This window comes from Hydractinia symbiolongicarpus, chromosome 2 (genome assembly GCF_029227915.1).
Source record: "Hydractinia symbiolongicarpus strain clone_291-10 chromosome 2, HSymV2.1, whole genome shotgun sequence".
In the NCBI taxonomy this organism is placed as follows: domain Eukaryota; kingdom Metazoa; phylum Cnidaria; class Hydrozoa; order Anthoathecata; family Hydractiniidae; genus Hydractinia; species Hydractinia symbiolongicarpus.
Window position 1 is genome coordinate 13,658,757 of NC_079876.1, and position 15,560 is coordinate 13,674,316.

General features: G+C 31.1%; 1 protein-coding gene across 3 annotated transcripts; it reads right to left on the minus strand.

The window, feature by feature from the left end:
- Positions 1-1,007: 1,007 nt before the first annotated feature.
- Positions 1,008-14,839, minus strand: LOC130629532 (uncharacterized). 3 transcript variants are annotated; one of them, XM_057442778.1, is made up of 11 exons: positions 14,714-14,839; positions 13,962-14,015; positions 11,015-11,456; positions 10,535-10,562; positions 9,322-9,581; positions 6,778-9,235; positions 6,396-6,650; positions 6,264-6,310; positions 2,282-2,760; positions 1,818-1,880; positions 1,008-1,694 (listed from the first exon to the last, which is right to left on the minus strand). In XM_057442778.1, the coding sequence occupies exons 3-10, from the start codon at positions 11,433-11,435 to the stop codon at positions 1,863-1,865; spliced, it is 3,966 nt and encodes a 1,321-aa protein (XP_057298761.1). In that variant the 5' UTR covers positions 11,436-11,456; positions 13,962-14,015; positions 14,714-14,839; the 3' UTR covers positions 1,008-1,694; positions 1,818-1,862. The 3 variants fall into 3 exon arrangements, with proteins under 3 accessions (XP_057298761.1, XP_057298759.1, XP_057298760.1); XM_057442776.1 differs by having other exon boundaries at positions 11,015-12,634; XM_057442777.1 differs by having other exon boundaries at positions 11,015-14,015.
- Positions 14,840-15,560: the final 721 nt, after the last annotated feature.

Sequence of the window (15,560 nt, forward strand, 5' to 3'; positions counted from 1 at the left end):
CAACGAGGTTCCTCTGAAAATACGTGCTTCAACATCAATAGAAGATTTTGTAGAATTATATGAAGAGTTTTTTTAATTTGTAAATATTAATTTTTACGAACACATTTTTAGTTAGTATTTAAAATTTTATTACTATTCTTGGGAGGCAGGGAAACAGGATCCATGGAAGAACAGAAATTTTGTAATTATATATATTTTGTATATTTTACTAATTTTTGAATGGAAAAATCCTGTGTAAATATTCGTTATGAATAAACAAATACTTGAAAAAGTCTTTGTCTCTGCAAGCTCTCCACAGCACATCTTCTGGTTATAATTACGAAAAAAGCATGGCAACGAGACTAGCAATTAATTTTTAAAGGTAAATAACTTAGAAAGGAGGCTTTTACCCGCAATGCTTTTATGTCAAATTTTCTCCGTATGAAGATTTCTTTGCAATAATGAAATAATATCGAAACGAGGCCATAGCTATGTGAGAGTTTCATTACGTCACATAAAATATAGCAATCAAACCTTTATAGTTGGTAACGAGACAATTTGGGTGCAGCAAAATCACGTGACTTAGAACATGTATCTTTCCATGACACGAAAATAAATCGAACAAAAATTGTTCCACAATAAATCAAAATCAAATCAAATATATTTTATAAAACTCATCCGAACCCATACATAAAGAGGTATATAAATATACTTGATATAACACAATACTATATATAAATGAGTGGATTCACAAGGAAGGTCAGGGAATAGCTGAAAATTCTGCTAATAAAAATTCTGACAACTTTTACTATAGACAGTGTGAAAGAAAGGGATTGTACGATTGGTAAAAATTAAATTTAATTCTAATGTTTTTGCTAAAAAATACGTTATAGGAACGATGAAATTTGGCTTTACGCTGATTTTTAATTACATGTTCATCCGACAGCGGCGTTTTTTACATTACCAGATTTTGTCTGAAGAGTTTTCTCATTATTATATCGCATTCTTAAGTTTACATTTGTGTCAGATGTCGCAAATATTTTTTTCTCTTTTTAACATGGCTTCTCACTTCGAAAGGGCTGCCGCAATCGAAATACCTGTTTTACTGGAAAGGCAAAAACAACGAACACAGGGAAAGAGAAGACCTTGTTTCATTTCTAATTTGTCACAAATTCGGACGATTACCTTCGCCTTCTCACCCCTTGTTTTTGTACAACGGAGTTTTTATGTTCCATAGACCTTTTTCCCCTTTTAAAAGTTCAATAAAATTTCTGTTTGAAATCTAAAAAGTTAAAACTTTGCAACTTTTCAGATTGTGACGACAAAAAAGATTTTTTCAAATCAGATAAATCTGTCAGACACAATCTGATAAACTGCTTAAAATCATTTTATTCTGTAATTTGCCATTTTTTGCGCTAAGAACACAAATTTAAAACTTCAGCCTTTCCCTTTGTTCTTATTTTTCAGCCACTTCCAGCTTCATTGTTCCTATAAATTTGTTCTAATATAAATAAAGTATAAATATATATATATTAAATAATAAATAATATAAAACTAAAAACCACATGGATTTATATTTGCAATAATTTATTATAGACATATATACAAAAAGATATATTTCAAATAAGTATATATATATATGTATAACATATTAATATATATGCAATGACTAATATAAATAGAATAAAAAATTTAACTGCAAACTTGTTCGTCATCTAAAAAATAAAAGTTTCTAATATCATAAAAAAGTGTGAAAATTTTCGAAGTTGCTTAAACCTATACAGATTGGTAAAATTACAATACTGCATAATCTTTAAACATTTTAAAAATTATCTCACCTGGTGACTGGAATGTTATTTTTTCAAACTAATTTCCTGGGACATTTATCTCCTCCTTCTTTGCTGAAAAAATATTTAAAAACATTGAAAAAAACTCGTAACATATAACTAACTGTTTAATTGTTTATTCTCGTTTCATCCAGTTGATAGAGGTCTGGGTACGAAGTTTTATTTTACCTAGTATTGAAATTATTTTTTTATAACTACATGCTTTTGTTCAACATTTTGTTTCATCTTTTTCATCTACTTAAACCAAAATTATCACATCTAATTGTATTTTAAATTATTTTAAAAATGTTGTTAAAATATTTTACTCTGCTCACAAACCAATCATTCCTTCCTATTTTTTCCTATCTTTTATCATTTAAATACTTTAATCATTTTTATGTCTTAATATGACAAACTTAAAATAAAATACAAATTTATTCTTCTTTCTAATTTATTAAATAAACTTAATAACTTACTTCGCATTCTTTTATTTTTCGTCTTATTATTTCCCAGTTTTGTTCATTCCATCTTGCAGCACAATCATAAGCTGTGTCTCCATATTTATCTTTGATCGTCACATCAATATTTTCATGACGCAACAAAACATCAACACATGAGATGTGACCACGCATTGCAGCATAATGTAATGGTGTGCGGTGGAAAACATTTCCACGGTTGATGTTTGCTACATCATGTCGACATAAAATATCTAATATTGTGTGACGACCATATACTGCAGCCAAATGATAACTGTTTTGTTTCAATCTATCTTCCGCCCAAACATCACTCCTATATGAGATGAGTATTTCCACCATTGATGTATTGTTGGTGCAACGTACTGTCCACATCAATGGTGTGTGTTCATTTCCACCTCTCATGTGAACGATGTTTGGATGAATGGATAGTATTTTTTTCAGTTTCTCGATATCGTTAAATTTAATAATAACTACGATATCTAAAATTAAAATAATAAATGAATAAAAAATATAAATTTATAAATTAATGAAATACACTAACGAAAAATTTATGACATCGATTTTAAGATGTTTCTTCTTATCGTAATAGATTTAAAATTTTTTAAACATAAAAATAGTGAAAAGAGAATGGTAATATATTAAACATTTGCAAATAATTATAAAAACACAAAAATAAATATAAGAACTAACGAATTTCGAGTTTATTATTTTGACGTCATCATTGCAGATTATTTTGCGCAAGTGGAAATTCTTGAATAAAAAATATATTGAGATAATTTGTTCGCAGCGACAAAAAAATTATCGAAGAAAATAAACGATTATACAAATTAATACAAACATTGATAAACAGATGAAAATAAAATTGTAATAACACTAATTTAATGACGTCATCATGTATGAATTCACAAATGGAGACAAATTAGAAACACAAAATTAATTGTCTTAATCATGATGACATCAGCATTTTTGTTTACCTAATACATTTTTTATCACAAAACGGTTTCATAAAAAGAACAAGTTTAGTGACAGAAGATAATTTAAATCTTCGGTACAAAATTTTATGTCGAAAAAATAATTTACTGCATAATAACAAAAAATACGAGCGATATTTTTTCTCACACCGTTGAAAGTAATTTAGCTACCATTCAAAAAAATTCAAAAATTTGTACGATAGAAATCATAAAATTTTTTTTAGGTTTCCTAAAATAGTATTGTGTCGTTAAATTAATTTTTCTACACAAACCATTTTTAAGTTAAAACTTTCGAGAGTTTTTTAACGATTAGCGAGAAACCTTTCTCACCTTATTCACGTCCTGTTGTTATCAGAACTCGTTGTTGAATGAAACATATTCGTTTTGGTTGAGTATGATATAGTGATATAAATAGAACGACTGTACTCAATATATTTGATTTCGTCTCCACGAATATTTCAAAGATGTTTCTCTGACACGCGATCGGTTATTTGAAAACTTGGGGTATCCCAACCTCGTCCTCAAGACCCCTTCCTCTTTGCGCCGTTCCCAATATAAGAAAGCAAATAGGGGTCCTGAGAATGAGTTTGGGGTAGTGTTTAGGGTAGTGTTTCTGGTGGTAGTTTCATTCTACAGAGCAGATCATTATATGCTCTCCTTTACCACTGATAAGTTTGGCAGATGGAAACCGTCCCATAAGATTAGCACTGAAATGTTTCTATTAGCGATAATTTTCAAGTGTAAGTAAAGAACGGAACTATCTGCAACAATGTTGACAATAACTTTTCATGAAATCCCGTTGTACGCAAAACGCGCCAATAATTGCTTAAGAAAAGTTAAACGAAAGTTACAATATGAAATAAAACCATGGCAACTATCAAAAAATGCAAAAAAAGTGACACACAATTTAGGGAAAAACTTATATACGCTGTTTCTGTGTACTCTTATCAGTAATATTTCCATATCACATTTTTACTTTCTTAAATACTTGACGTTCTATCCACAAGCTCAAATTGGTTCTTTTCAAATCGAAGGAAAAATGTCAACTTGTTTTGGGGGATTGTCCTGATCTGCACATGCTCGTTGAAAAAATAATAGTATTTTCTCCGTCGCAAATGGTCCCGTTCTTGTTTCGTAAGGTTGCTAATAACTTGAAAAGAAGGCTCTTACAGCAATCTTTAGGTTATGATGTTCTCGTGTCAATGACCAAATAACATGGGATCGAGGCCAGCCATTACGGTTAAATATAAATAACTTGGAAAGGAGACTTTTCCCAGGTCCTAATGACAAATTTTCTCCGTAAGAAATTCTCTTTGCAATATTGAAATAGTATGGAAACGAGGCTATAGCTTCATAAGAATTTCACTACTTCACAACCCGTATACTCAAACTTTTATGGCTATGGATAATGGCTTGTATTATACTAGGCCGTCCAACTATAAAAAGCCTAACAGTTCCTGAGGACAAGTTTGGTAACTATCCTATAGGAGCCGAACTGTTTAACATTGCCCATCTTTTTTCAATAGTGATCAATTTGACACGGTGGCCAATTTTGCGAAGGCATAAGATCTGCTTTATCCTGCAACATATAAATATTGCAGAGCTACGCGTTGTAAACTAAATGTACAGGTAAAACTTTTGTTTAACAACTTTACACCCAATTCAAAGAGTATTACAGTAAAATTGAATCTACAATGTATATTTACAAAATATACGCTTCGATTATACAATTTAACTACCGCAGCCGCTATCCCAATTACTACCCCAATAATTTTAATTAATACCACGCAAAAAAATAATTTTCATTCCTACCTCTTTGAAAATGCAATTAGAAAAATTATTAATTTTTTTTATGCTAGATCAAATCATTTTTTTACTGTTTTTTAATTTGCCACACTGTATGTGAAAGAGAAAAAGGAGCCTATCAACCAAACAGGATTAAAAAAATACCTTGACTATTTTTCGTTTGCTTTTGTTAAAGTATAGGGAGGCAACTTTATAGTAGAGATCAGCAATAGTAATTGATTCAGAAGTAACGTTTTAGTTCAATTTTCTAAAGTTTGATTAAACTAATATAATTGTTGAGAAAATGGAAAGTTCTTATTCACCAAAAAAATGACCTTGAGAACAAAATATGGATCTCTAGTGCATCTTTGATTTCGTAATGCTGGGTTTTTTTAATTTTATATTTTCAAAGCATTTCAAAGAAAAGAGATTTGATTAAATTAAAAAAAAAGATTTTTCAATACAATTACAGTTTGATAACATGTAAATCTTATTTTGCTTCTGTTTACCAGGAGAAAGCTGCACTGGATATACAAAATATCCTATCAACTCAACAGGAAAAATAATAGTAGCAAAGCTAACATTTCATGATTTTTTGATCACCATAAAGGAATTTCATATTTTACTTTGGACACTAAGAACGTTTTCCGGTGATTAATAAAAATTAAAATGTTTCACAAGCACTATGACTACAATGTAGGTCAAAAATATATCATTTCAGTTTCGTGATTATTTTTTAAAATCAATAAACAGGATTGGTTAAGAATATGCGAGAGTTATACTGTTGCTGTTACGAAAAGGTTTAAGACATGTTACTTACTCAATCTATCATGCTAACGTACAGAACAAATGCCCTAAAATTTGTTCAAAGAAGTCATGCTGATGTTATCAAAAACTAACTTTTATCTTTGCTGGATATCGAAAGATAAGGCCGAAAGTCTGAAACAATCACTGCTGTCATCAATCAAAAGATGGACAACCTCAATCAGCCTTAACTTTTTTTAATAAATATAATAACTATTAACATTTATAGCTTTGGTACGCAAATATTCAAATCACGTCATATAACGTATTATTTTGGTTTCAATGATTGGTTCAACTTAGCATCATCAAAACCTTTTTAATATTAGCATACAGAGAACAGTCAAACTAATGTAAGATTAATTTTTTTTTTTGAAATTTACCAAATTTTATCTGTAGCCCTGTTTCCAAGCAGTTGAACTTACCTTCAAAAGTGACAGACATATCTGCACAACTTGATGGAGGATTACTTCTAGAAATAAAAAATGAAGTACCTAATGAAACAAAAATAACCATACCTTTAGAAAACCAATAGTAAAAACCACAAAAAAACTTACACATGTCGATACGATACAACACTTTGAGCTTGACCAGAGTCGTTACTAGCCAAAACACGAAACTTGTATTTATTTCCAATAACTAAATTGTTGATAACACATCCACCAAACGTGATGACATGCTCTACGTTCTGCCATTGTGATCTGTCGTTTTCCATTTCAATTACGTAACGATATCCTTCCTCATTCCAATTAATTGTACAGGAACTGTCGTTTGAAAAATTGCAGCTCACGTTGATTGTTGGAGGCTGGAAACTAGAAATTAGATGCAGGCATAAAAGTGTACTACAAACAAGTTTAGAAGACATTTTGCAGTTCTGATTAAAAATTATACCTGCTGGTAATTTGCTTATACTACAAATAAATAAAAAGATATATTTACTTTTTACGTATAACTCGCGCGAAATCATGCACATCTGATTCATCCTTTTCATATTTAATTTGATTTATCCGTTCCATCAGATTTTTGTATCTGCGCGAATTTGTATTCACAAAACCTATCGATTTTTTGTCACTGACTTGCATTTCAATGTAATGTAAGTCTTTATTTGAATTTTTTGCGCATTCAACAGAAACCTCATTTAGGTACTCCGGTAACAGATCTTTAATGATATGTCCAGTTGATGAATTTGTAGTAGCAGACTGTATGTTACACGCGCAAACAATTATCAGGCGATCAGTTACTCTGGACATGCCTTCTAACGTCTTGTGTCGCAACATAGTGTCATTTACGTCAATAGCACATACGGTTTCACAAAAGTCTGTTCCTCTACTACCGTGTACGTCGGTTATTATATTATAACCCACGTCTGCAGGAAGATCACACACTTTATTGCAGCGGTCGATGACACTCCATTCAGTTTGTTTGTTATAAACAAAATAATCCCTTCTGATTAAATCCAGAACCCTTCGAAACGTGATCATTTGTTCCACAGTGTTATGAAAAAATAAACGTTTAATATTAACACGATCTAGATAGTATTCCAACGAGAGAGCTAACATGACAATACTTTGCTCTTCTGTTTCATTTTCATAATTAAGATGTATCAGTATTGGCTTTGTACCTTCAATGTTATGTCCAACTTCTTGCGCAGAGTTGCATTTCACTTTGGTTAGTGTTTTGATATCTTCAGAAACATCTGGATAATTTGAGGCAGCTGCAATTTCCTCTATATCCACTGGTTCTTCAAAAATCTTTTTACTTTCTTCGGCTGATTCTACTTGTGAATTCTTTATTTCTAAGACTTTACGCTGCTTTGAATTTTGTTGAATGGTAGAGCTGGTCGTTCCAGATTTTGCTGATGATATTTCATGATTTTTGTCCTGAACAGGATGTTTGATAACTGATTCAATCCCGGAAATTTTCTTCTCAAGTTGTACCAAGAAGTTAAAATTTTTCTTCGTTGTTCGCATTGATTTATTGAGGTAAAACACACGCATACCAGCTTCTTCGTACTTGTATTTATCATGGCTTTTTGATTCTCCAGATGAAACCAATATCCTGTGCTTTTCCAAAGATTGCAGAAACAACACAATCATGGAATTCTTTAAAGCCTCTTCCCTCTCCAAAATCTGCTTCAGCGATAAAGCTTCTTGATTGTCAAACATCGCTCCATCAACTTCGTCACTAATAAAATGAAATGACATACCACTGTGTTTCTTTAACAACAACAGTAATAATTGGGATAAGGTTGGAAGTTTAAAGAGATTGAGCTCTTTTGCTAATTCAATTGCATTCTTTACTTTCAAAGTGATATTTTTGTTGCATTGAAATTTTGAGACGAATTTTTCAATACCTTTCAGCAGTATCGTTTTGTCACTCCACATGACATAGTATATTGTGCATTTTCCTTCACAACATTCGTAAAGTTGTTTTAGATGAGATAAAGCAAGAACCGATTTACCACTTCCTAATGGTCCAACAATAATTTTCTTTTTAGATTGGTTAAACAAAATATTTGACTGATCAGATGACAATAGAACAGTGCATATTTTCCCATGGATATCATCTTTAATTGTTGGAACAGTGTTCATAGTTTCCCTACTTGCCATGAAACACATTGCTTGACCCAATATGTTCATGTACTGCTCTTTGCTTTTGTGATCAAGATCTTTTCTTGTTAATCCCAGAGATAGAAGGAAATTTTGAACCTTCGTGTCATCCGAGAAAATAGGCTCATCTAACAATTGACAGCTTGCACAAACGTCGATGTTCTCTAACGTTTGGAAATTTGGTGCAGCAACAACATTTATAAATCTGGAGGTACTATTCAAGATAAATTGTTGATTGATTGCAAACAAATGTTTGATATCTACCTCACCATTTCGAAATTCTTCCTCAATGGTTGACGCACTAGTAGTTTTAGTGTATCTTATGTTGACGAAGGTATTTTGAGATGGATGGAGCAGCAGAAGTCTGTGTTTATAATCTGTAACACGATCACAATAAGTATTTAAATTTAGAAGTCTTAGATTGTCCATGGTATTGTAATGTGTGAAAATCACAAACACGTGCCCAATTTCGCTGAGAATTGACTTTAGTCGAAATGCAAAGCTGGAAATCTCTTCATTAACCATTGGTGGTGGAAATTGGACAGCTTCTTTTAGAAAGGCATTGTTGGATGTGCAGTTTTCATTAACATAATCTCTTGAAAATCTTAAGTATTCGCTTCTACTTTTTTTTTGTACTTCTCCACAACAGAACAGCTGAATGTTAGGTTTATTAAGAGGGGTGCTGGTAATTGACTCGATATGTGCTGCAATTTTTTCACTATTATGTGTATCGAGAGAAAAGTTACTTTCTTTGTTGTAATACTTGTGAGCGCAGGCGATGTTGACATCTACAAATAGTAATGACAGTGACGAATAAAATTTTTAAGACAATTTTTTTTAGAAAAAATTAAAAACTTAATTAGTTACTACTTACTGTGTACTTCAAAAATCTCTTTATTTCCATCAATGTCCAGCAACGATATGACAAGTTTTAGGATGTACCGGGTAGCTGTCTTATATATTGTTAACACAAGCTTATTGTCTCTCATTTCTTCATAAAAGTCCGATGATTCTTTCAGTTTTACCTTGGTATCACTACCGTCCTGTTGTATAGTAATTTTCTGAACGGTTTTTAAGTTTTTATTATGAAACTTAACAATGATATTTTCTTCTTTGTCTTTATACATCCAAAAACTAAAATTAAAAATATAGTTAGAAGCTAATTTTTGAAAATATTTGTCAAGGAACTTTATATTTCTGTACCTCTGTAATAATAGCCGTCATCTGTCTGTCTCTGCGAGACATACGAAATGCAGTATATATAAAGGACGGAAACCCCGTGGATTTTTCCACGGGCAACGACTAGTCTATATTATAATACCCCTATCCGTCTGTCTGTCACACAAAATGGTACCGCAAGTATTGACACGCACGCAATTAGGTATTTAAAATACCAAACCCGTGGATTTTTCCACGGACCACCGACTAGTACTTTATGGTATTAATTAGAAGTCTATGTTGCTGTTATAATAACGGTAAAACAACGAGAAGTTTAAAGTAGATGCAAATTAAAGAGTTGTTTATGATTAGTTTCAATTAACTAATATCTTTTTTTACTGACTTTATAAGCGTAGAATAAAGTAAACCTTGTAAAATCATTATTATTACAATTTTATAGGAAGTGTTTTAGCATATAAAATATCTTTTACTGAATCATCAACAAATCCGCTGAATTAAAATTTCATCGACATAAACAATCGGCGACAAGGTGCGAATGTATAATCTGCTTTACATGATGTCGCCTAATGTCTTTTTATCCCGATTTATAAGGCAGTATAATGTCAGTTTTCTAAAATTATTTTTCTTGCTATTATTATGTTTTTTAAGAAGATCTTATACCATTCAAAATTTCTTTTACTGATGTATTATGTAGTGAGTTTGTATACTAAATACTTGTAACAAAAACTTTTAACAAGAATACACTTAGTAACTAAATTTCAAAAATACGAAAGAAAGACGCTATTGTTAAATTTATATACTTTTAGGAAATTTTTCCTGGATTAATAAATAGAGATAAAAGACAAAAACATAAAAAAACATGACAAACACAATATTTTTTTTATTGTAGAAAAATTTGTGACACTTACTTTAACATGGGCTCAGTCTTTACTGGAGCTATCAAAAATAAGAAAATAAATAAAAGCAAAAAAGTTAAAACAACCCTAGAAATCTAAACTAAATCATTAAATGCACTGTTACTCAATAGAAACGCAAAGATCTAGAATTTTAACAAATTCAGTGTAACAAAATAGACTGAATTTACATGCGTTAGCTGAGGGCTCATTAAAAATATCCACAATTTGTAGTTGTTATGGGTTGGCCAGCTACAGATTTATTTGAACCCTGCTTCAAAAATAAACTTTTTCTAAAATAAACAAGCATTGGTCTAATGTAGTAGTTTCTTTTTGCCTTAATCTTACAAAGACGGGGGAAAGGTAATCAAAAAATTTTTCAAAGTTTTGCCAACTAAAAGTTTCGACGACCTTTAGTATTTCAAACCATACACAAGATGACACAACGATAAAACAGTTTTGCAGTTTTTAAATCTACAACTGAAATGCACATACCTTCTCCTAATAGCTGTTGTGAGATGTCTTTTAATAGATTTTGAAAAGTTGTTTCATCACCTCTGTATAATTGGTAGTACATGTTATTGCCCAGGATCAAACTGAGCACATGGTCTGCTGGAGGTTTATAATCTTTCTCAACTATTACACAGATAATTTTCTTGTGTTGTGCACAGGCTAAATTGTATTCTTTCTGACAGTTTTTAGATTCTTCATATCCCTTTGAAAGTAGAAGAATGATCAACTTTGATCTTGCAACGCCTTCGGCCATCCGTTCACCTATATCTCCATACACTTGATCCTCATCTGTCCAAACAGAGTAATCCTGTTTTAATAATGACTCTTTAATCCTTTTCATGTACTCCATGCCAGACGCATGATGGTAGGATATCATAATATCCCAATTTGCTTTGGTGGCCATTTTGTTTTTCTCTTTGCTTATCTAAGAACAATATATGTTATAAAATATGTGCTGAAATGCGTTCACATTTTGTCACAGATTACTTCGTTTTTACACTGTTTATCGTAATTACATTGTTGCAGACATATTGCGTTGGTACACATTAAGGAGAGGAGGAAAGGGGAAGGGGAGTGGGGTACAATATGCTGACGGCCTCTTGGACTGGGCATAAGTTTTGTTGGCATGTGATTATGTGCTGAAATTTTGTGACTTTTTCTAACCTTTATTGGGACTTGTAATGAAAAAAAAATTCTATTTGAATAATCTTCATACTTTTCGCGGGGTATCAAAATTTTGGGACAAGTATAATTTTTTGTAAATTTTATAATGTGCTGACTTGCATGTATGAGTGTTGTACGATTTTGTATTAGTTAAATTTATTATTCATTACATGTATGTCCATCACTAGGTGGTTACTAAGGTGTTGCCAAGAAGATATATGGGTCACAAGGATAAAATACAGAACAGATTTAAAGGGAATATCGTTTCACTAAAATATTGTCATTTCTAATCTCAATATTGTTTTCCTTACCTCAAACATTTATAAATTCTAACCTTGTGCAAAGTTTAATGACTTAAAATGGATATTTCAGGAAATCAGATTTTTTGTTTTATCGATACAGTAAGAAACTTCCTTACAAATATGACGTCATTTTCAATCCCAATGAAGTGATTAAATTTTTTTTTTATATACAAAATATAAATCTTTCTACCCAGTGAATAAATCTACCAAGAATTGACGCCCTATCCGCAGTAATGCTTGAAAAATTTAAATTTATTACAAAACTAGAAAAATAACCATGTGTGACGGCATTAGGCATGTGTAAAGTGATTTCTAATACTAGAATAGCAATTACTAAAATGCATACTGATAGCATATAAGGATGATTTTCATAGTATAGTTAGTACACATTATTTAAAGGATTTTGATGGTCGTCCAATAAAATAAAGAATTTTTGACCTTCATTTATTCTAAAAGATTATTTCATATAAGCTCTTTTTCTATAAGTCAATACATAAGTAGTGGAAGCCTACGTGAGATTGTAAGACAAAAAATAGGATTATAATATTGTAGCAATGAAGATACGTAGTGCCATAGTGATAATCCTCCTTCATCATAATCCAAAGTATGAAACAAATCGCTAATTTTGCAAAGTTATCTAAAGTGATATTATATTAAATAAGTAGTATAAACTACCTGAGATTATTAAGACAAAAAACAGGATTAAAATATTGTAGATACGAAATTATGCAGTGCCATAGTGATAATCTTTGTTTTTATTGTCTACCTACGCAAGAAAAGTACGCCAGATCACGAATTGTTCAGCATGATTTCCTTATACAGTGCACCAGTTTCATTTTATTTCAAACACGCTATCGCATTATAAAAAAGGGATATATTTGTCCTTTTATAAAAATATAGACTGTATTAATGAACTAAAATATTTGCTCTACATTCAGAGATATTGCTTAATATGATCGTATATATGATTTGGTTTACATTTTTGTATCGTTATATAACAGAGATACATCAGCGATAGTGCCGTCAAAAATCTCCAAAAGGGACAAAGATAGTCAATCACTTACGTCTCCTTACCAATACTAGCTCTGTTATCTAGTAAATAGTTTATCGTTAGTTAGGGCCTAGTAAGCGTTAATTAAGCTTGGTTTCCGATTCACGGTAACTAGCGGTAATGAGCAGTATCATTTTAGCTAGCCTTAACTAGCGGTAACGTTTTATGTTTCCACTTGAGAAATAAAAATATAAATCATAAAAATTATCTCTCAGTTTAGAATAGATTCTTTAGAGTAGGAGAAGTTGTTCATAATAAAAGCAAACCCAAGTTTTTGATTATGAATGATGATTGAAAAAAGAAGAAGAAGAGAAATCATCGATTTTGGGTCTGTGACATTTACAAAAAAAGAACAAGTAGCTAATTTTTTTAAATCTTCTTCGTGAATTACAACTTGGTGATAAAGAGTATTTTTACAAGTAAGTTTTATTATAAGTAAGTTTTTTTCATTGGTCTAATAGTTGGTCTAATCTCTTTTTCATACTTACACTTTTCAACAGATAACAACATTTCATTCCATTTTGAATAAAAAGTTACCAATCATGAAAATATTACCGCTAGAAAGCAATAACTTGCTAACAAGCACTTTTTATTTATAAAAAAAGTTACCGCGGATTTCATTACCACTCATTAGAGCTAGTTACCGCTAAGTGAAAACAAAGCTTTAGCGCCTAGTGAGAAACGTGCATTACAGTATCCTTAAAATAAATAACATCCATATTTTGTCTATTTTTTATCATGATTTGGTATAGGGATGATTTTTTTTAAAGAGTTAAGGTATAAAAATTGTGTTCGTGTTGATGGAAAAAGTGAAATAGTCAAAAAGTAAAAACAACTTAATCTACCTTAATTATTTTTCTACCTTATGTTTTTATGGTTTAGTATAATTTACGTATAGTACAAACAACCTTACCTGTCAAGAGCCTCTTTCTTCTGCTTGGAGTAGCTATTCGTAGATACAATTTACCTGTAAATATTTAATGGTTCGATGCTCACAAGGAATTTCTTTTGATCTCTCTTAGAGAGTCAATTTAATAGAATTATATACTATGAAAGTATTATGAGCCTTTTTAATTAAAACCTCGTCTCAACCAATATATCCCGAAAAAAGAATACAAAAGATATTAGTCCTGGGTACGAGATAGTTATACTTATAGTGAAATTCTTATCATAAAGTTCCGTAAAACCGCAACCCTTAATAACGGCAAGACCACTACTGTCACATGACGCAATGCTAGATATAAGCTTTAAGGAAAAAGATATAACCTGTAACAGCTAACCCTAAAATTATCTGTAAAGTTATTTTAAAATTATCTTTATACATTTTGGAGGGAGAAAATGCAAAGTAAGAATTATTTTTTTTCAATGCTAATTAATTGTTATATATACTAATTCTTTGGAAGTGATTGTAATATTAGCAACTTCACTGCGTAGAAAAAGGTCAGGAATGCTTGACTATAACGTTAAAAATAAATTCAAACGGTTGCTGTGGAATCTGTTTGTTTTTATTTATTTTCTTCAATTACTATGACATCGTTAAAACTTAGGTAAAATTTGCCTAGGGTTTCCCTAGATACCTTTTTTCTTATCGTTAGACAAAAAACCAACATCTCCTTTTGTGTAAAAAATCTGAAGAAATATACAATATATAAGGGTCCTACTCACCCATGTGACTACTGTCAGTCAGTTGACTTTTTAAAGGTTTTAAAAACAGGTAAATTTACTAATTTTTGTCCTACACATATAATAACTAATACATATTTACTGACACCTATTTTGCAATATGATAGCTAATCCTGGCGTATTTTAAAATTTTGAATTTATTAATACTTGTTGACAGCTAATCAACAAAAAGCCGTTTACGTAAAGACGCGGCATGATGTCTAAATTACATTAGTTGAAAGCGTTGGTGTTGGAATGCTATTGTCTGAAACTTGTTATCATGCAAGCCTTTAAGTCCTTATTCTAAATCCAGTTTTAAACCTGTATATTCCAGTACACTTCATGAAACGTTTGGTACGTTAGCGACTACACAAATATTACAGAAAAAATAAAAAAATATTGTGTTTAGACGTCATTTTTTCTGACTTAAACCCGGGGTGAAATAAATTAGAGTGTTTACATGCATTTTTTTCTTGATAGGATGGGATGAGATTTTATCCCTGTCTTTACGACAAGGATGAACTCATCCCGGGGATGACATTTCATCCCGCCCGAAATGTGTAAACATTATGAGGATTTTTACTAGAGACAGGGGTGAACTTGTCCCGGGACGAAACTCATCTCGGATGAGATGTCAACTGTGAACTTATACAGGATTAGGAAGTTTATAACTCTAGGTGAATTCTCACTCTCATATTAGCGAACTAAAGAAAAAACGGAGTAACATATTTAACTATTTAGACATTGTCAGTACTGAGCAATGATAATATACATATGTTTACGCATAAAATGTCTTAAGACAAATGTACCATAAATTATCGATTAAGCCCTAGACGCTTATTTGTCTCTT